The 23,657-nt window shown below is 34.1% G+C and overlaps 1 protein-coding gene across 1 annotated transcript; it reads left to right on the top strand.

Annotated features, from left to right (window-relative positions):
• The first annotated feature begins 14,514 nt into the window (after positions 1–14,514).
• LOC145591817 (putative disease resistance protein RGA1) lies at positions 14,515–20,002 on the top strand. The gene is made up of 4 exons (XM_081648311.1): positions 14,515–17,510; positions 18,678–18,745; positions 18,835–18,890; positions 19,919–20,002. The coding sequence occupies exons 1-4, from the start codon at positions 14,515–14,517 to the stop codon at positions 20,000–20,002; spliced, it is 3,204 nt and encodes a 1,067-aa protein (XP_081504437.1).
• The last annotated feature ends 3,655 nt before the right edge of the window (positions 20,003–23,657 follow it).

The raw sequence follows: 23,657 nt of genomic DNA, 5'->3' as shown, positions 1-23,657 counted from the left end.
AAGAAAGATGCCAACAATCAACTGGAGAGGACTGGCCCCTCAGATCATTGGCTCATTCAACACATCCTCACATTGCATTCACATTTTATTAGTTTCTCTGTTAATTGTAAATGAAGAGAACTCAATCAATCAATCCTTGTTTTCTGTATTCTCATTTCCTCTGTACAACACAGCTGAATAATGCCCATCACCTATTTAATGAAATGACTTCTTTTGTCGTACATCTCACTTTTAATAGATAATGTTTCTCTTTTAATAGAGGCACTCATTTCTAAATGCCCCAAACTAGAGCATTTCTGAAGGTTTGGAGCATCTTTTGTATTGTAGATATGACCATCATTATAAGACTTATAATAGAAGAGAATGTAGGACTTTGAGGATGGCTTGCCATGGTGACACCTTCTTTAATACACTCAGTTGGTGATAGCCATGCTGCTGCTGCTATTGTTGTTCATGCTGCTGTCGTTAATTCTGCTGCTTTCAGTGATCATCACTAGTCATCAGCATCACATGAAAGAATAACTCATTTGCTTCTGCATGCATTGATTAAGGCAGCATTGTATAGTCTAGCTCAGAAAAATCTGTTAAGCTTGTAAATTTTATTCCTGAATGTTGTACAATATATAGAGCTGTAATAATGCAAATTAAATATCAAAATAATTTCTCTTACAAAATTTTCTTTCCACGAAGTTTTCTGCCTAAATTTTCTGCTTATCATTTCTCTTAAAATCTCTGCTAGATTCCAGATTTTATCACGCTATGTTTCCTGACTTACGTACTTCATTGAACTCTCACATAAGCGCACTCTGATTTTCCCTTAACTTTCCTGGACTTTGGCTTCTCAATAAGAATTCCTAAATCATTAACAACACAGTTTGTTGATTTTACTTTTGTCACTTACAGAGTTACAGATATCTAAAAGGGGCTTGCTGTGCTATAAAGAGTCAACCAGTGTATCAAAACTTTGCTGCTTTACTTAGCTTGCCTACCAAATTACATAATCAAGTCAACAATTAGAAGGGAAAGTCATCCATGGTAATTTTTATTACCCTAAAATAGGTGTTTACTTTAATGACCTTCCATACTATAATTTATATTCAATATACACAATAATAAAAGAACTAAGCAGGTACACCATTTTAATATCAACTGTAACTCTGTATGTAGTTCTGTTTCAGCATGTGTTTTACATTTTCAGCATATTTCAGTTGTATTAACTAATCAGAGTTATAGGATTCAAAATTTCAAAGTTCTTAATATATCTCGGGTGCTACTGTACTGCCTGTACATGTTTCTCTTCATATAGATAAGAGAGCCATCATTTGATCTTCTGTCTTCCTTCTGCTCTATTGTACAAGTACTACACTACTACTCATACATATTTTAATTCAAATAAATGATATTAACCTATTCTCTATTTTTGTTTGCTCATTAGAACAAAGTGTACAAACTTGGGTGCATTCGTCCTGCTCAACCTGAAAATGATTGTCATCTAAGAATTTGGTAACTTGAAATGAAATTGATTCAGTGTTGATAATAGATTGATGATCAGCAAATCCCAAATGATTTATATTGTTTGCAGTCTTTGCGTGCACATCGTGTCTGCTCGACTTTTATTTGATCCAGCCCTGTATTTCCCTCCATATCTCCATTTTAAACTTTTGCCAGCTTAGTTTTATGATTATAGATTAATTATCTCTATTTATTAAGATTAACTTTATTTTTCTTTTCTACCATTGCAAAACCATCAGCCAGGAGCTGGTGTCTGTTCAATTTGAACAATCAACTTAGTTTGTTAAAAACATAAATATAACTTGAACTATTCGTTTTGCTAGTATATTGATGACATTGGTGATTGGTGTGTAATGTGTAAACTCAACTAAATAAATGTGTTTTTTTTTTTTTTTTTTTTTTTTTTTTTTTTTTTTTTTTTTTTTTTTTTGTCACAATCTTATGTAAACTTAACTGAAAAGTAGTTTAACTAAAAAAAAATGTCACAATCTTATGTAAACTTAATTAGAATAAAGCACTAATCAACTTTTCCAAGCTAACTATGATTTTGTAGGATAAAAAAGCACAATAGTATTATAGTAGTAAGGTCAAATGTTTATAAATTATAATGCTTATAAAGAATGACACATGATGACATTATATATATTATGCATCGTTAACGCTTTTTAATAGATAAAAATATAGATTTACGGATCTTTTACCAATATGACTAATTTAATAAAAGTATTTTTCAAAATGGTTAATTATAAATTTTAATTTCAAAACTAGCTAAAAAATTGACTTGGAAAATAATTATTTATTTCTTATTTTCCTTTGAACCGGAAAGATACACTTTTTTTTTTTGGGGGGGGGGGGGGGGAGGGGGAGGGTTACTTTAAAATTTGTTTTTTTTTTGGAAAATTTAAAGGCCAGTAATTTTGTAAGTTGCCTTTTAATTCTGGTTTGCCCACATTCTCCGGTTTTTGGTTTTTTTTATTATTATTTTGGTTTTATTTATTTATTTTTTTTAGTTGGAAAATTTAAAGGCCAGTAATTTTGTAAGTTGCCTTTTAATTCTGGTTTGCCCACATTCTCTGGTTTTTGGGTTTTTTTTATTATTGTTTTGGTTTTATTTTTTTGGAAAATTTTAAAGCTATAGTTTAAAATATCAATTAATTTGGGAAATAACATTCAACATAATATATTTGCAACAATTCTCAATTATTTTTTTTATAAAGTTACACAAAATAAAAAATCATTCGAAAAATTGTTCCAAACTTCCAGTTAAAAAAAATTAGCCGACATATAAAGGAGAGCATACAATTACCGAACATAAAAAAGATGAACAATACCTTAAAATCTCGTATTGTCGTATAAATTTGTGGTTGTGTTGAAGTGTTGATAGAACAATACTAATTCAAAATTTAATTTTTCATGATGATACAAAAAAAAAATTATATATGGTTTTTTTTTTTTTTTTTTTAGTGCGATCTTCGAATTAGGGTTCTTATGAGCGACTTTAAGTATATTTGTATATAGCTTTTAAATTTTCCAACTAAAAATAAACCAAAAAAATAATTTAAAATAAACAAAAAAAGCAAACTGGTTCAAAGGAAAATAAGAAATAAATGGAATTAAAAATTACAACTAGCCGTTTTGGTAAATAATTTTGTAAAATTAGTCATTTTAGTAAAAGATAGATCCTAGATTTACTCATTATGTTTCATTTAGCTTTTGATTTTGTGTGGTTTACTATTAGAAAAATTTGCCCAGAATAACACGACCTTTTGACGGTCTTCCAATATTTTGATTATTCCAAAATAGCACCACCTTTTACATGCATTTGCCAAAAATGAAACAAAACTGGTTGGTAACCTGGTTTATAGGTTACCTGTGACACGTGGCACAATCTCATTAATTATTTTTTTTTAATTTGATTTAACAAAAAAGAAAAACATAAAAAATAATTAAAAAAATCTTAAAATTAAAATAATAATAAAAAAAAACCCAACCCCCCTTTCCACTACCCTACCCCCTAATTCACTGGAAAACACCAACCTCCCAACCCAGCCCCCCTCTACCTAGCCCCCCAGTTCACCAGAAAACATCACCCTCTATTAATTTGGGGTGCACGACCCTCCCCTTCCTTATTTTCGGACCCCTACTACCTTTCTCCTCCCCCAAAACCACCTCCTCGAAACCCTAACCAATCGAAATTTTCTTTTTGTAGAGGGGAGGGGCTCGAAATCAGGGAAGATAAAGGGAGGAGGGTCGAAATTTGCTAAGGCCGGGAAAGGGAAAAGGGCTGATGTCGGGTACAAACAAGAAAGGGGCTGATGTCGGGTACAAGGAAGAGTGGAGGAGGCGCCGAAAAGGGTCGGGAAGGGGAAGGGAGTCGGTAAAGGGGTCGGGAAGGGGGGGTGCCGGAAAGGGGGTCGGGAAAGGGAGGGGGTGCCGGAAAGGGGGTCAGGAAGGGGAGGTAGTGTAAAAAAAAGGGGGGTCAGGAAGAGGAGGAGTGCTGGAAACTAGGAAAGGGGTCGGGGAGAAGGTGGTTTCAGGTGGATGGTCTTGGTTGGGGTGGTGGATGTCGGTGAAAGGGGTGGGCACGGGGGTTAGGAATGGGGGTTTATTTAATTATTTATTTTAATTTTTAGGTTTTTTTAAATCAAAAAAAAAAATTGATCAGTCAAACTGAGACACGTGTCCCAGGGTTACCTGTAAAATAGGTTACCAGTTTTTTGTTTCATTTTTGGCAAATGCATGTGAAAGGTGGTGTTATTTTGGAATAATCAAAAGGTCGAGCTATTATTGGAAGACCATTCAAAGGTGGTGTTATTCTGAGCAAATTACCCTTATTATTAATGTACACAGTATAGCCTGCATAGGTAGCACCACATTCAAGAAATCAAGGAACGATTTATCTTAAAATTGCTTCAAGATAAAATAAATTCCTATTTGCATTGGTTTTAAACTAATTCCCACTATATGATTAACGTAGGATTGGTGGCAGCACTACTAAAAGTTGGCCAAATTGCGACCGCCGCAAACGGTCGCAAAAAATAGTGAAAACGGTCGCAAAACATAATTGCGACCGTCAACGGTCGTAACATGGCGGTCGTTATTATCTTGGTCGCAAAAGAACAAATTACGACCGTTTGACGGTCGCAGATTTTTAACGACCGTTTTAACTATTTTCAACGACCGTTAAAATAACGGTCGCAAATATTAAAAATTGTGACCTCCTTATGAAACGGTCGCAAATACTAAAACTAGCGACCGTCATAAGCGGTCGCTAAAAGTATTAAAAAAAACAAAAAAAAAAGAAAAAGACCCACCTACCCACCCTTAACCCAGATCCCACCCAAACCACCACCACTGCCCACCCTAAACAACCACTAGCCGCCTCCGCCGCCTTCTACCCACCATCACCTTCGCCCACCTTCAACCACCAATACCCACCACCACCCACCCACCCTTAACCCAGAAAAATAGTAAAAAAGAAAAATCACCTACATAAACTCGAACAAAAAGCAAACAAAAACGAAATAAAACAACATCAAACAATCAAACAATTTCGAACAAAAATCAAAAAACGACATAATTTGAACAAATTTATCAAAACAATTTAACCCACAAATAAAATGCACAAAAATTAAACCAAAAAACGAACAAAATTAAATAAAAAAATCGCCCAAAAATTCAACCCAATAATTATACCCCAAAAAAATAAACCCACAACAATTATACCCACAAATTAGAACAAAAAATTCGACAAAAAAATCAAACAAAAACGAAATAAAACCCTCATAAATCGAACCTAAATTCGACAATTAAACCCACAAATTCGAACCTAAATTCGACAAGTTCGAGCTCAAAATAAAACCAAAAATCTATGAAATTCGAACAAATAAAGAACAAATTCGAACATAATTAACAAAAACTCGAAATAAAACCAAAATCAAAGGAATTCGAACAGAAACGCAAACAAAAATCGATAACAAAATCAAACAAACATGGAAATTCGAACGGAAAACGAAATTCAACCATAAAATTCGAAAATAAACAAAATTTTTAGAAAAATAAACATACCTTTCATAATATATCTTCCTCTTTAGGTTAATATGGTCAAATTCGACCAAGAAAACTCCAGATCTGGAATTTTTAAGGTCGAATTTGACCATAAACACCGAACTTCGTGTGTTGCTTTTAACGGTGGGCTTTGCTTGTGACGGTGGCTGCTCTATTTCGGGTTGGTGAAGGGAGGAGATGCGAGAGAAAGAGAAAAAGATGAGGGTCGTTCACTGGGAGGTGGAAAGAGGAAAGAGAAGAGAGAGAAAGAAGGGTGTGAGAAAAGAGAGAGGAGAAGAGGATGTGTGAGGAGAGAGAGAGGATAGAGAGTAGATGCAGACGGCTGCTTCTAATACTAGGGTTTGGGTGATCTCCTTTTATACCCTTTTTTTTTAATTAAAAAAAGCACTTCTGCGACTGTAGGGAATATTTCAAGCATTACGATAACCCCAAACTTGAACCCCACTGTGATCATACACTAAAGTACGGTGGCGTTCCAAAGGGAAAGAAAAAGAGCAAAAAGAGTCGCCAACAAGTTTTAGGAACTTGTAAACCCAAAAGACAATCCAAAGGACCGTCAACTACTCCATAAGGTCTTGAACCAAACAGGGTCCGGGGATGAAGGTACGAACCCAATCTACAAAAGAAAGGACCCGCCCTATAAAATAGGCCTCTACTTTGTTCTGCTCGTATTCATTTGCGCTTTTCGAATAACATACAAACACTATATTGAACCTACCCTGTTTATCTATGTTGGTTGAATATTAATGCACAAATAAGACTATTATCGGCGATCACTTGAGTTAAAATCACATTAGCCTAAACCAAATTATTAATTATCTTATTAAGCGTGATTTCAAGTACAAATTCCCTTTAACAAGCATAAAAGGTGTGATCAAGCAATAACAATAAATATAAAATAAATATCAAGCAACATAATAATAAACAATAAATAAAAATAATGATGATAATAACATGATAAGGCATAATAAAGCTTAATAATAATAGCAAGATCCTAGGCATGATACTAACAAGATTAATAACAAACCCTAGCATGATACTAGAAAGCATTAAAAACATCCTAACATGATACTAGAAAGCATTAAATAACATCCTAACATGATACTAGGAAGCATAAAATAACATCCTAACATGATACTAGGAAGCATAAAATAACATCCTAACATGATACTAGGAATATTAAACAATAATAAGCATGCAATCTACATTGTGAAAGAAATAGGGAGTAAGCTAATCTACTTACTTTGAAGCCTCGTACCTCTTTCTAATAACAAAATACACAAGTTAGTAAACTTCAATGAAAATAATAAAGAATAATTAAAGAATTAAAGAATTAAATTGAAATCAAATTAAATAAAGTTTTGACTAGTTTTGGACCAAACCCTCAGAAAATATCAACCTTTCACGTCTAGGGCGAAGGCAACTTCGAACTTGGCTAAGAGACTCTAAGTCTTGTGAATGCGGAATATTGTGTTTAATAAAAAGTAGTTTAGAAAGAGAGAGAGAGATTAAGAAAGAATTAAGCTATATTGCTTAGAGGGAGAATAGAGAGAACTAAGGAAGAATTGATGAGAATTGATTGTAGATGAGAATTGTTGATACTGAAAACAGGAATTCGGACCCTATTTATAATGAAAATAGTCCGGAAAATCATAGAATTTGATAAGGAATAAAACTACACGCTGTCGCCAGGAATCGACTCTGTCGCGACGCGACAATATCTGTCGCGAGGCGACAGGGTCTGTCGCGCGGCGACAGACTTGTCGTTTGGCGACAACCTGTATTAGCGCGTTTTCTTCACGCGGAATCCGATCTTTAATCAACTTGATCTACGGAATCCGTACAGAAGATAAAATACGTATTTTTAAGATAATAAAATAATATTTTACTCCAAATAAAAGTCTATTTTAAAATAATTAATTATTAAATCTAATAATATTAGAATTAAAAAGAACTTTCTAGAAACTTCTAGAAAACTATAATTAATCCTAATAATTTTAGGAATAATAATTAACATTGGGCCCTCCTCTAGATCATTGGGCCGTATTTAAATAATCAACCAGGCCCAGTTTAGTATTTTGGCCATAACTTCCTCATTATTCATCGGAATTGGGCTTATAATATATCGTTGGAAAGGTCTTTTCGAGCCCCATCCATAAACACTATTATCGGACCCTTATCATGGACCAAAATAAACTGGTTTGGCTATTTTCAAAAAGTCATTTTCAAAAACAGAGAGAAGAGAATTTTAATCAAAACTAAACCGCAACACTTGACTTTCAACCACTTTCACCTAATTCGATAATGGTTCGATGTGAAAGGCATTCATCACTGGGTTTGGTTTTGGGGAGACACAAATGGGTGTCTACAGCGACCGGTATGACGGTCGTTATTTTGCGACCGTTTCTCAAACGGTCGTAATTAATGCATTTTGCTACCGGTATGGCGGTCGTAATTTTGCGACCGTTTCTCAAACGGTCGTAATTAACGTATTTTGCGACCGCTACTAACGGTCGTAACCGAATTAATTTAATTTTGAATAAATTTTCACATGCATTTTATTTTTAAAATATATTAAAGTACCTTGGCGACCGTTTTACAACCTAAAAACGGTCGCAAATTTGCGACCGCTATAAAAACGGTCGCAAATTTGCGACCGCTATAAAAACGGTCGCAAATGTGCGACCGCTGTAAAAACGGTCGCAAATATCATTTTTTGCGACCGTTTTCATGACGGTGGTAGAAAAACGGTCGCAATTCGGCCGAATTTTAGTAGTGCAGCTTTCTTTTTTTCTTTTTTTTTTTCTGTGAAGAACCGCTAACGGTGATAGCGGCTTATTGTATAGAACCACTATCACCATTAGCGGTTCCTTAATTTAGGTATTATAAAGAAGATTATAAGTGTGATGTATTTTAATTAGAAGAATTGCTAACGGTGATAGCGGTTTTATTATTATATAGAACCACTGTAACACCCTAGAAATTCCTTTCTTTTAAAATGCATGTTTTGCTCTGTTTAAAACTTTAAATAGGAATATCTAAGACATTGTCGCCACCGTGAAAACGGCTAAGGTAACTATCAAAGACACATAGCGGAAGACTAATTTCAAAACCATTCAAAACAAGTCAACTTGAAAAGACAATCAACGAAAGTAAAGTCAAACCAAAGTCAAACGAAATAAAATAAAATCAACCTACAACTTGGGACCCATTATAGGCCATTATTAAAACCAAACCAATTTCAAAACCTTTTTGTTAGTCCTGCATAATAATAATATCATAAATAATTGAAGCAATAAACACATCATATACTTATAGAAACTAGCATGATTCGCTCTTCACTCATGCCCATTTATGAATATGCTTCATCACCTGAAAAGCTTATCTCTACTTGTTTCCGCTACTCTCCATTAAAAATGGGTCATCATAGGGCCAAAATAAAGACAAGGCCAACAAACACACAATCAGCAAAGCTGAGTACATAAGCGTAATTAACACACTAACATACAATTCCCTATCAATACACAACTTACCTCGTTGCACCTGTTTTTCAAGCATACAACAATCAATAAAACTTCTCACTAGACAACTATATAATTTATTTAGCGTTGATTATGCATCGAACGGGTTTTCCACTCTACCTCCCCCAAATAAATTGAGGTTACTGACACGGGAGCTAACCGTGCCAGCATCAATAACCACACATAGGTGGCGGAATTCCTGCGCATAATAATACAAAAAGAAATGTACAACGTCCTGTACTCCAGTAGAAGTTATGATCAAATATAAAGTCACATAACTCCCCCCATATGTTCATACTCAAGGTATATACGTTCCAAGAGTTTTGGTGCGTAATCTCTTTCACTTTACGTTATTTACAGATTATTAAATGTGGTGATGACTCTCAAACCATAATCATTCAATCAACAATAATTATTCAATCAATCAAATATACCAATTTAATTCTTGAATAATTAGTGACCACATAGTATTTAATGTTGAACCCTTTTTAACTCTATCTCGATGCCAATGACACCTTAAACGCATAAAGCGCCACAAATCCTATCCCTCGGTGTTAAAAACACCTTAAGTGCACTAAGGCACCAACATACAATTTATTCCTCGTGTACATAGACACTTATATAGCTCTTTCCTCATGCTTAAAGCATCAATAAAAATGATATGAACCATAATAAAACTCTTTTTCAATATTCCAAACCAAATTAAACATTTAGTTTAATTAAACATGCTCTCTAACATGCCATAAATAAATATGTGGTTCATAAATAATATTCCAAACTATTATTTTCCATCCAATAATCAATCACAATTAAATCATGCCTCATAATCCATTCACCAATAACATCCAAATCATAAATTTCCAATCCAAATCTAGCATGATACTACTTGTAATCAATCAAACACATTTAGCATGCCACTACATTTATATAATTATGCTAAGTACGCGAACGTACCTTGTATATGATCTTAAAATCACCACGACTAATAAAAATCGCTCACTTCAAAGTCTCTTACAATTTAAAATCATAGAAGAATATTAAAATCCACTCTACACAAATTTCCAGCAATATATACTATTATAAAACCCCTCATAATTTATTTAAAATAAGCTGAAATTATATTTAAAATATCATACTTTAATCCCAATTAATGAGTAATTAAAATTCCTTGAAGAAACTTGATTTTTAATGCTCTACCAAAAATTTCAACACTATATTTTAATTAAAACTTGCTGTAATTAAGCCTTAAAACACTTTAATCAAAGGTCTACACCATTATATATCATAACGCTTCAATAATTTACAAATCAAGAACCTAGGGTTTCAAAAATTGGGGCTTTTTAATTAAAAACATAATCTGAAAATTAATTAACATATTACTTATAATCAAACATCAAACATCAAATCACAAAACTCATAATTAATAATTAGATCTAGGATTAAATTGATTTTTAAAATAAAGTTTTAATTTTTTTTTTCGAAAACCATGGTAGCCGACAGCCACCTGGCTGCTGCCGGCGCCGGTTGTTCAACTCTTAATTTCCTTGTTCAACTCCTAATTTCCTTATGTCATAAAATATTCATTTCAGCTCTATTCAATTTAGTTCAGCTCCAATTAGTTCACTTCACCGAAGTTCAGTAAATGTGAACAGACCCTAAAAGGTAATATTATGAAAATGGTGAAAATGCAAACCTTAATCTCTTTGTTGTCTCCTCTCAAAAAAAAAAAAAAAAAAAAAAGTGTTTCTTTTCCTGCTTGTATTCTCCCAGATCGTAGATGAAAAATAAATCATTCCTTTTACTCACTCCAACTGACTTTGCATTTCCTTCTTGCCTCAATTCATGAAAACCAACCTCAATTCACTCATACTTTCCCAATTTTCACAAATTTTCATATGTTGGTGAGTAATTTGTAATGCACACCAACTGTTCGACAAAATAACAATATTTGCAACCAAGCTTCAGGTGCTTTTAAATTTCTTTTAGTTTTGTATGCTTAATACTTATAATTTAGTTGATCTTGGTACATTATAATGAGTTCATGTTATTGAATAATTCCCAATACGTTACGAAGTGTATGATTAACTCATTCATATCCGCTGTCCATTTCTTTCATGGTAAAGCATTTGCTACCGAGCTCAGTATTGATCATTACTGTTTTCTTCGTCGAAAAGGCTTTAATTATGTGATTAGTTTTAGTCATTAAGCCAAACAACAAGCTAAGGGAGATTATGGAGTTGCCAAGCTCGCCTTATCCTCTTGATGATCCACCATTTTTGGACTTGGGTATGATTTTTCTTTAGTCTTTAGTCTTTATATCTTTTATACGTAGTAATAATAGCGAACTTGGTCGAACTTTATTGTTTAATTAATGCAGCATGTTCAAATTCTTAATCACATGTTATAGCACGCGTTGTAGGTAGCTAGTATTTCATTCTTTTTATGTTACTCCGTATTTTTTAAATCACAATATATTAGAGAAGGACAAGACTCACGTTGAAGGTTGAATCATATCTGCACGTGATCAGCCACTTGTATTATATGACAATTAGTAAGACACAACCATTCCATATTTCAATCCTATAAGATTATTATTACAAATATCACCCATATCATAGTTGAGCCATTCAATGTAGACCCAGATTATTTAGTAAAAGATTCATTGTAACCAAGTTATTTAAACAATTGGAAAACAAAAACAGTACGAAAGCAGAGCAACTACTTGCATTATTTAAACAACCTTAGCTTGCTTTTGAGTAAATCCTAGCCATGATATGCGGATATCATGTCTAGAGGTGTCAAACCCGAACCGACCCGAAAAAAATTATCCGTTTCGAACTGTAACCGATCCGATTTGATCCGAGAAATTCAAGACCCAAACCCGATCTGTAACCGAACCGAACTCAACCCGAATCCGAACTTGACCCGATCTGAACTTAATCCGGCACCGATTTGATCCGACCTGAACTCAACCCGAATCCGATTTGACCCGACCTGAACTCAAACCGAACCGATTTGACCCGACTCGAGCTCAACCCGATCCGAAATTGACCCGACAAATAACCGATCAGATCCGATCTGTTTTGACCCGAACTGATATTAACCCGATCCGATTTAAACTCGATTTGATTTTTACCCGATCCGAATTTAACCCGACCATAATTGATTATTGACCTTTTTATTCAAGTTCTTATACTATATATTTACTAATTATTAATAAGTTAACTTTTTTACTACAAAGAAATAGTCTGGAGTCTTAAGTTTACTACAAACCCATCACGTGAGACAATCTGACTAAAAAGTAGATGAGGTTCATATAAAGAGCTCTCTCTTCCTATCTCTCTCCTTTTTTCTCTCTCTACCATGTGTTTTTAGAATATTTTAATCGTTGTTATGTATTTACAAATACATAACATTCCTTCATTACTACTTCCTCTACAACTGTGCATTATCCTAGAATTATAGGCATTATACATCGTACGGTTATACACACACTACGTACATATGCAATAATTTATGCTCAAATAAAAAGAATGTACATAGTAACAATTAACTATCACTATGTATAATGTCAAGTTTTTAATATAAAAATTGAATTAGTAATAAAGTAATTCTAACAACTCTAACAAATATCTTATACAAATTGAATTAGTAATAAACTAAATTAATAGTACAGAACTCATAACCTCGCAAGATTGTACAATTGATGAAGAGTTGTAACCTTGTAATAACCTTAAAAAATTGATATTCTATTTTGTATATATCACCATATGTAACTATTATTACTCATCAACATATCACTAGCTCGGTCTCACTTATATAGGTATGATAAGTTATCGATAATTATTCAATCTCAATTTTCCTTTAAAAATAAAAATTATACATTACTTGATCAAATGAGAAAACTAAAACTTCGTGCTTCATAATTAATAATCATATTGAACCAATAATAAGGTAAAAACTCAATAATATCTCTAGATTAAAAATAACCTTATTTGGATATGAATTTGGTCAGCTCGACCAAAATCCAGCCAAACACAAAAAGGAATTAAATCGAAACTGACCATTTAATGAATCAACGGATCAACCTTATCTTAATCAAACCGAACTTGACCGAACCGAAATCATCCGAACCGAAATCAACCCGACCCAAATTCATCCGACCCGAAGTTATCCGGTTAAACCCGTTTTAAACCCGATCCAAATTTATCCGAACCGAAAGTGAACCGATCTGGAGTTGACCCGACCCATATCCGACCCGGACTCGATAGACCATGACCCGAATTTGACCCGACCCGAATTTGACCCGATCCGACCCGACCCGAGTTAAAAGGATAATTTTGATCCGAACATATCCGACCCGAGTAGACCCGACCCGAACAGACCCGACCCAAACTCCATCCGGTTATCCGAATTGACACCTCTAATCATGTCGGGATGGTTTACTAACACCATTATTCCCACAACACCTCAGCAAACCATTAAGTTTTCTTTTTTTTTTTTTTTTATTGAGACCTAAACTTTACTTTAATACGGAGTAATGTTTAGTGCTCTTTAATTTTGGTGCTTAACACCAATGTAAAGCCAAAATCAAATTAATAGAATTTGCACCGATGTATGACGTAGATTTGCTATTTCTTGTGTGTCGATAAATTGTAGGATAACGTTTTAGGTCGAAAGCATCAACTTTACTCGTTTAAGGATGTGTTTGAATTTTGACTAATGATTTCGTTGAGAATTTATATTGGAAGACTAATTGAATACCAAGGACTAGTTTAGTGGTAATACTTTTAAAAAACACTTATTGTATGCCATATACGTTAATTGCAATATTGCGACATTTTTCAAACACTTTCCAAACACTAAAGTACATTACACAAGAGTTCTAACAAGGTATCATTTTAGTAGTTAGAAGTACAAGCATTCATTTCTTTCGGGAGTTTGTTTTACTTGTGTTATAATTTTTTTAATCTAAGATTAAAAAGAATATTATTCTTTACTCTTGCTGAATTCACCAAATAAAATCTAATAAACATGAAAATGCCATCTTACCCAATCCCAAATCATCATAAAAAAATAAATAAATAAATAAAAATTTTAAAACAACCTACCATAAAAAGCTAGTCGAATTTAATTTTGAAGATGCAACCCTAAAATCAAAAGTTAGCCAACTTTGTAGATTTGTAGGAATAAGTTAAGTACATTGGCAACATTGCACTTTTCTTCAAGTCGAATGTCTCAAAAGTGTAGAATTACAAAAAATAATAGAGTATAACAGAACATTTGCATATTCTCTATCAAAAAGTTGCTATGACTCACTCGCTCTAATTTTCTCTTTCTATCACAAACTCTCATTTTCTCTTTCTATCACAAAACTCTCATTTTCTCTCTCTAAAAATTTTTGCTGCCAAAAATGGATGTTGGAACAGCCATGTCTGTTGCTCAAACTTTGTTTGCAGCGCTGCAGTGTTCTCAGCTCAATGAGATCTGCTCCATTGCTGGCTACAAATCCAAACTCGATGAACTCCGTCGCACTGTCTTAAGAATCAAGGCTGTGCTCAAGGATGCAGAGGCCAAGCAAGAACTGTCCGAACAAGAACAGCTCTATATTGAAGAACTCAAGGATGCTGTTTATGAAGCTGATGACCTCTTTGATGAGTTTGTCACTCTTGCTGAGAGGAAGCAGCTCACCAAGGGTACCAAGGGTATCAAGGTTCGTGTGCTTTCTCTTTTTACCAAGTTTGGTACTGCTTACAATATGACTCAGGGGGTTAAAAAGATCAAGAACAAGCTGGATGCTATTGCTTATGATAAACGCTTCAGCTTGAGCATTGATCCTAAGCCTATTAAGAATCGACGGCCTGAGACTTGTTCCTATGTGTATGATGCTGATGATATCATTGGAAGAGGGCTTGATTTAGAGAAGATTGTTGGTGTGTTGCTTGATTCTAATGTTCAGAAAAATGTTTCTTTCCTTTCTATTGTGGGGATTGGTGGGTTGGGGAAGACTGCTCTTGCCCAACTTGTGTATAACGATGAAAGAGTCACAACTGCATTCTCATTAAAAATGTGGACTTGTGTCTCTGATGAGAATGATGAGTTGTTGGATGTACGAGGGGTTCTCGATACGATTCTAGCTTCGGCCACAGGTAATAAGAAGATGAATGAGGATTTTACCATGGATGTGTTGCAAAGCAAACTTCGAGAACAACTTGCTGGGAAAAAATTCTTGCTTGTTTTGGATGATGTATGGACTGAAAATTATGAGCAATGGCAAAAATTGAAACAATATTTGATGGGAGGTCAGAAAGGAAGTTGGATTGTGGTTACAACACGCTCACATCGAACTGCAAAAATCATAGGAGACGGTCTAAAGCATGAATTAGAAGGCTTGTCAAAGGAAGATTCATTGTGTTTACTTAAAAATGTAGCATTTGGATCAGAACACTCAAACCCTCCCGAAGACTTGGTCAAAATTGGTGAAGATATTGTAGTGGAATGTGCTTTTGTCCCTCTAGCAATTAGAGTGGTGGGAAGCCTTCTCTTTGGCCAAGAAAAACATAAGTGGCTTTCAATTCGAAATATGGGATTAGCAGAAGTTAAACAAAGTCAAATTAACATTATGCCTATATTGAAGCTTAGCTACTATAAGCTTGAATCTGCTTTAAAGGCTTGTTTTGGATACTGTGCAATTTTCCCTAAAGATTGTGTGGTGATGAAGGACTTATTGATAAGGCTTTGGATGGCACAAGGCTACATCCCATTTAATGATCCTCAGAGCCCGGAAGATCTTGGTGAGGAATACTTCTCGATCTTGTTGCGGAGATGTTTTTTCCAAGACTTAACAAAAGATGAAGATGGTAATATTATATCATGTAAGGTTCATGATTTAATGCATGATGTTGCTCAAGAAGTCGTTGGAAAGGAGATTTGCATAGTGAAAACCATGAATGGGGATATAGACAATAAAGTTCGACATCTTACTATTACACCAAGGGAATCTTCAAATTATGTTTTCAAAAAGACCCACATACGCTCATATATTCTATTTGAAGATTTGTATTTTGTTCCTGATGTTAATCAGCTTTGTGTGGATGCATTAATAGCTAATTGGAAGTATTTAAGGGTTTTAGACTTGAGTATGTTAGATATCAAGAGTTTGCCGGGCTCAATCGGTGATCTGATACATTTAAGGTATCTAGACCTTGAAGACAATAATGGTCTAGAAGTTCTCCCTGGATCAATTACAAAACTATATAATCTCCAGACTTTAGACTTAAGAAGTTGTCAGAATTTAAAGCAGTTGCCAAAAGATTTGAGGAAGCTAGTTAAGTTGAGGGTGTTAGATTTGTATGATTGTTTTGCACTGAGTTATATGCCAAGGGGCATGGGTATGCTGACTTGCCTTCACACTCTTAGTCGTTTTGTGGTGGGAGGAGCGAGTTCAAGTAAGAAAGAGGTGTTTGATGAGCTGGAAGATTTAAAAGCTCTAAGAAACCTGAGAGGCTATCTTAATATCTCATTCCGGTATATGAAAACTAGTGCAAGCACTTATAAGATAGATGAAGGAAGGGAGGGAGGGTGCCTGATTAACAAGGAACATCTCAATGAAGTAATTTTAGAGTTTGATAGTGATGAGGAAGAGGGAAGGAAGGAGTATGATGAATCAGTGATGGAAATGTTGCAGCCACATTCTAATCTCAAGGAGTTAACTGTGGATGGATATAGTGGTGTGAGAATGCCGCGCTGGTCAAGGGAAGATAGTCTGGCAACCTTTCTCCCCAATCTTGTTAAGATGGAATTAAACGATTGTTGGAACCTGCAGAATTTGGGACAAATAAGGCTTCTTCATTTGAAAATATTAATCGTGAAGTATTGCCCAAACCTAACTGGTATCCTGGAGTGTCCTGCATTGAATCACCTAGAATTAACAAATTTCAATGATAGATTGGAAATCATCAACACTGATTCCAATTTTAAGAGGGTACAAATAGACAACTTATCATGGCTTGATTCGTTGCGTTTTCAGAGTGGTGCAAATAAAGCCAATATGAAGAGTTTTGCATGTCTCTCTGCCTTGGAGGATTTAGAAATCACAGTCAGCTCTAATTCAAATCTATCAGCTGTAGTGACAGAGCTTCCCTTTTGTCACTCCCTCCGCTTCTTGACATTAAGGATTGTCTCTCAGATAGTAGAACTGCCGAATTGGATACGCTACTTGACTGCCCTCCAATGCCTTCAATTGTGGGATTCTAAAAATCTGGAATCAATGCCAAATTGGATGCCCAAACTCACCTCTCTTAGGGAAATTCAGTTTTATTTTTGCTCAGCACGCCTAAAAGAAAGATGCCAAGAATCAACTGGAGAGGATTGGCCCTACATTCAACATATCCCTAACATTTTATTCAGGTAATCTGGTGAATTTTCTCATCTGTGTTCTGAAACTAGTGTAACAAATCGAAATTATTAGTGAATTTGTATTCAGGTTTTCTTTAGGATTGTGTCGCTCTGTTGTTTGTAAATCAACAAGAATCACTTATTATTTGTTTCCTGTGGCTCGACGAAATGACTTATTATGATACAAATGTCCAATTATGGTAACGAAATTGTGAGTAGCAGTATGTCATTCTTCCTCAAGTTTCCTTTCTTACAGGATTGTGGATTTTTCTAATTGCTGAGTTTCTTCAAAAAAGAGTTGCATAATTTTTATGACACTACTATTCAAGTTTTTTTGCACGCTTTTCTCATTTGATTGAGATTCTGTCACTATTATCTAAGTTTTTCTCATTTGCTGAGTTTCTTCAAGACAGAGTTGCATAATCTCTAATGTGACTGTCAAGCTGTTGAGGTGATGTCATTCTAGTATAATACTTTGAGGAGTAGGGCCAACCTGACTGAAGGTTATGAACTCATGAAGTTTTTATTGTAACTCAAGTCTTGCAAAGGTAAGCAATTCGTGCTTATCAATCACAGCCGAAAAAACCAAAAGAAAATTAAAAAAAAAAAAAAATATCATTTCAACTGTAAAAAACGACATTTTTTATTTTGTATATACTATCAAATGATAAAAGTAATCTTATACTGATACATTGTTGTCAAAAAATTAAAAACAAATGCCAACTTATAAAATGATAGTTGAACCAAGATCAAATTATAGCATTTTATACAATGTCTGCGAAAAAAAAGTTGATCAAGAACAGTTGAAGATGCTTCAAGAAGAGGTCATAGTTGACATGCATATTCTTACACAGCCCTAGTTCATTTAATCCCACCTTAACCAAACCAAACATCTCCCAAGATAAGAAGGTTCACTCATTCTTTTTTACCATGATACTCACTCCCTCTACTCTATCCATTTTTAAAATGTCCACCATTTCGACGAATACAAAGCTCACTTTTGATGATCACCAATTTTCTTCCTCCTGTTACAATTACCTTCTTGTGATGGGTCGACTATACTATAGCTTGAGATGAAGAAGAAAATTATTTGCTAATATATCCAACGACAAGGGAAATTAAGGAATTGTTGAGCTCGCCATATGTTCATATATATAATGTAGTTATGATTTCTTACAGTGACCCTGATGCTCAGATGCTTAGTTTTTATTTTGATGGAAATGGTAATTGGAAGAGAGTTGAAAATGGTAGGATAAGTCTGTCAATAAAAAAAAAAAAAAATGGTAGGATAAGGATATCGTAGCTCATGGCATTCCAAATAAATTGGTATTGCCAGCCTTGCAGAGTTGCGGCAAGCTGAATGGAGAGACAATCCAAATATCTTGTGATCAGGTGAATATTCAATCTTACCTTCTTCCGTTAAGGACTGCCATCTCTATTCTTCTTTTTATTGATTTTAATTTTAATATCGCACTCTAATCATATCATTATGACAACTTGTATCCGATATAGCTTAGTTGCTGAGTTCCCTTGCATATATCCTTATGTAAGTCAATTTTGAACTCTTTGTTTTCAATCATGATCTACCTGCTGCTGGTTGTATCTTAAGATGCTCTAGTTTCCATTATCCATGTTCCAAAATATGCGGACCAACTATAGTCTCAAATATATGATAAAAGAACCAAACTAACTCATGCCACTTACAACATACTCTTGATTATGCTACTAAGCATTCAACTTCTCTATGTTTGGGAACAGAAACTTCAGTACTGAAACATGACTATTGAATAATCTTGAATGATTTTATGATCCTTCCACATTCAATGGATGACACAAGGCGGCATTGCCCGTATATATCTTGAAGGTTTAATTGTGCATTATTGAGTTCCATAGACAAGTATGAATTTATTGTCAGACATGTTTGATTTATACTGGTAATTTGATGTGACCTTTTTTTTTTTTTTGGCTGAAGCAGTCTGCTATGCTTCTGCCAAATTTGAGGAAGTGTTATATCTAGGCAATCATTTCTAAATGTTCCAACCTAGAGTAAACCTTTGTCATAAACCTATTATAGAAGAAAAGGAGGTACTTGATAATGATTTGTTATGGACTCATGGTGATCCCTTTTTTAATACACTCTGTTTCTTGTGTATTCTTAATGTTTACCTATAATCTGTAACACAGATATACTACGTACAATCACTAACTGATTAATCCTTTTGCATTTCAAATACCGTGAACCTGAACTTACTTTAATTTACTTGATCTATTCAACTATGGTGTTGTTTTCATTATCCATGTTTCAAATTATCGCATCAACTATACTCTCAATGAAATGAGATCGAACTAACTTGATGAATACTTTATATTGGTGATTTGATGTGGTGTTTATTGTTAACGCAGTTTGTTTATGGATAAAGGTAGATCTTAGGATTCTTTCTTCTTCCGAGCTTGTCTTCTCAAGTAGTAAGCGACTTGAAAATTTTCCAGTTGTACAATCTTGAGCATTTCTGAAGGTTGGGACGGAGCATCTTTAGTAACATTGGAGGAACGTGGTCAGACCTCAGAAGCTAAACTCTGTTATTTTTCTTGAAAACTTGGAGGAACTTTTTTGTCAGACCTCAGGGTCTAATAAAGCTTAGTTAATGAGTAGGGGTGTCAATCGGGTTTGCGGTTCGGTTTTTGGTTCGGTTTATCGGTTTTCGGTTTACAACAGATCGGTTTTTAACGGGTTGGAATTATTATCGGGTCAGTTCGGATCGGTTTTAAATAATTTCGGGTCGGTTCGGTTAGGTTTGTTTTTATTACAGTTTCTTTTCGGGTCGAATTCTAATCGGGTCGGGTTATAATTGGTTCGGGTCATAATCGGTTCGGGTTAAAGTCGGCCAGTTAAAAAACGGTGTTTGTCAGTTTAAAGCGGGTTTTGGGTCAAAACATATCGGGTCCTAATCGGGTCGGGTTGTAATCGGTTCAGGTCATAATTGGCTCGAGTTGAACTTAGTCGGTTTGACAACGGGTTTTGCCAGTTTTAAACGGGTTACGTTAACGTATATATCCTAGTATATCCTAAACATTCTATAATTAGTTATTCCAATAGATCATACGGAGTATTAATTAGTTGTTTAGCTTTAATTAAGTCCCTTTTCTATATAAAGATTTTCAGGATCAAATAATAATAACAAATGTAGAGTTAGCTTTTGATTCAGATTTTTTTAATACAATATAGTGTTCGGCTTTAAGTTACAGGTTGTAAACGATTTGGGTTTATCGGGTCTTTGTCAGGTTTAATCGGTTTCGGTTTACAATGGGTCGGGTTGCTATTGGATTCGGAAGTACTCGGTTCGGGTTGTTCTCGGTTTCGGGTTGTATCAGTTCGGCTTGATAACGGGTACGGTTCATTAACGGTTCTCAAACATTCGGATCGGTTCAGTTTCAGGTTTTAAAAAATCGGGTCGGGTCGGTTTACGGTTTTAAAATAACAGGTTCATAGCGGTTCGGTTCCTTTTTGGAACAGTTCGAAACGGTTCGGATTCACCAGTTCGGGTCGGTTTTTGACAGCTCTATTAATGAGCTAAACAATAAATGTGCACGTTAACACGAGTAAGATTATGTTTAGTTCACTTTATTTAAATATCTTATTACGTCTTTTTCAGATAAGAAAATATAAGGCTTAATGTAGACAATTGATAATGTACTTGAACGTGTTCCGAAATTGGTTTAGCTTTTTTTTTTTTTAAAACATATATATATATATATATATATATATATATATATATATATATATATATATATATATATATATATATATATATATATATATATATACTTTCTTCGTTTTTTTATTATTGCACCATAGGGGTTGGGTACAAATATTTTGGTAGTGGAAAAAAGTAAGAGAGAGAAAGGTAAAAATACAAAATTGCCCATGTGACATATTGATAAACTAAAAAGTAAGTATGAAAAAATAAGGGTATGTTGGGTATTTGTAGTGTGAACACAAATAATTTTTTTCCTAAAGAGGAAATGGTGCAATATTTGTGAAACTTCCTAAAAAGGCAAGTGGTGCAATAATAAAAGAACGGAGGAAGTATATCATTTGTCAACATTAATACAAAAATAAGGGATTGGGTTACTATGAAACAACCCAAAATTTTACTCTTGCTTAAGTTTTTTTGCTAAAAAATTCAACGGGTAGTCATAATACGGGTCTGTTCTGATTTACTGAACAAAACTGAACTGAATTGTTTATGAGAGAAGGAAATTAGGAACTGAATTGAAATTAACCTGAAGAGAACAAGTCCTACAACCCACCCTCTTTCAGACAATGAAAAAAAACGACAAATACAAGTTTATCTACCAGATAAACGAATTTTTGTTAATCTAGTGGCATTTCGATTAATACATTGAAAAAGCGTGGTCATTTATTCAGTACTTTTGGTGAGCTGTCCAATTTTTATTTACAACTTGCATTTACTGTTTGGTGAGGAAATTACACATGTACCCCTCAACTAGTACATGAAAAAACACATGTACCCACCCATTAATACTTGAAAAGACGATTATACCCCCAAATAAATAAATTTTATTTATCTAGGGAATTAACTAGGCACAACTCGAAAAAAAAATTCGCCGTAGAATACATAGTACTCTATACTATTTAATTTTTCTTGTAAATCAAATTCCATCCCTTTTTCCCATTTGCCTTTCAGTGAGAGGATAGTACTGCCAGCTAATATACGAGTAATATGTTTCACATGTATTTTTTTTCCATTTAAATATCATTATCCCTATTTTAATTTATCTGTTCAAACTTAATTTAAATGTTCCAATTTATTTGTTACATTTCATTTAACTTCTAATGATGTATAGCAAGAATAATGTACGTTTCACCATGTTTGGACTGAAATTAAGGTATGATTTCTCTTTCTTATTCACATGTTATTTTATTACTCCCGTATTTTATTTTAGGGGAAGAGACGTTCGCTTTGTTTTACTCTGTATTTTTAATTCCTTAAATTGCAACTTCCTAGTAACAATTGCAATTGAACAAGTGTTGAGCAATTAGTTTTTGATAATTGTTGAGCAATTAGGTTTTGATGATTATAAACTTATGATGATTATTTATCTAACGTGTTTGTTAAGTTGTACATAGAAAGAACAAGTTATGCTTGGAACAGGGTACAAGGAACCTGAGTAATGACAGGTATATATATATATATATATAAGGAACTTGAGCAATATATGATAAGCAATAGAGGGAACAAGAGCAATGATGAGTGATGGTTGATGAACATGATGATGGCGAAGGAATCATGACGGTAACAATATAAATAGGTTCTTACATATGTTAGCTTCACAAGGTAAGTATCCTATGCATAAATAGGTCATGTATGTGTAGGAGTCTTTTAACTTAGTTTAGTTTTCCAGTTTGCTAGCTCTAGCTTAGTATGGTTTTGTTTTAGTTTTCTTTATTGTTTTTATAAATATAAATAACCTTCTGCTTTACTTTGTTATTCCAGAAGTTTGCTCAGTTTGTCATCATCAAAAAAGGGGAAATTGTTGACCCTTATGAGGTTTTGATGATAGTGTCTATAATTAAGCAAACTTCCATCTAATAAGAATTTTCTAGTGTTGTGATGTTTGCAAGTTAAGTAAATTATGGGAGTTGAAGTAGGAACTGAAATAAAGGAACTTTAGAAGATCCAGGGTAACAAGTGAAGTCAGAAGAAGAGTTCCATAAAGTAGTTCTCTTAATTCACTTGATGGAATTACAAGGAGTTCCCTAACAGAAACTTATCAACGGGTTGTAACGACCTGGTTCCGGTATAATGTTGGGGCAAGACCTGAGATCCAGAATACATCAAGACTACAAGATTCCAGAACAAGAGTTTCAAAGAAACAACATGCATGAAGACGGAGAAATAGAAGTATATTGCTCTAGGATTCATGTAAGTATGTTGGACATAAAAGTCGGTCAAGAACAAGTTTATATAGAACCAAGGTGAACTCCAGACAGTCAATGAAATTAGAGTTACTGACTTGTCAGGAACTCAAAGACTGTCAGAGTTCCGAACCTAATAGGAACTTAAGTATGCACGTCTTTAAAAGTCGGTTTTAATGATATATATATTTACCTAATACGTGCATATCTTTTAGGGA

This window comes from Chenopodium album, chromosome 18 (assembly GCF_948465745.1).
Source record: "Chenopodium album chromosome 18, dcCheAlbu1.1, whole genome shotgun sequence".
Classification (NCBI taxonomy): domain Eukaryota; kingdom Viridiplantae; phylum Streptophyta; class Magnoliopsida; order Caryophyllales; family Amaranthaceae; genus Chenopodium; species Chenopodium album.
This window is presented reverse-complemented; position numbering and strand designations above follow the sequence as displayed.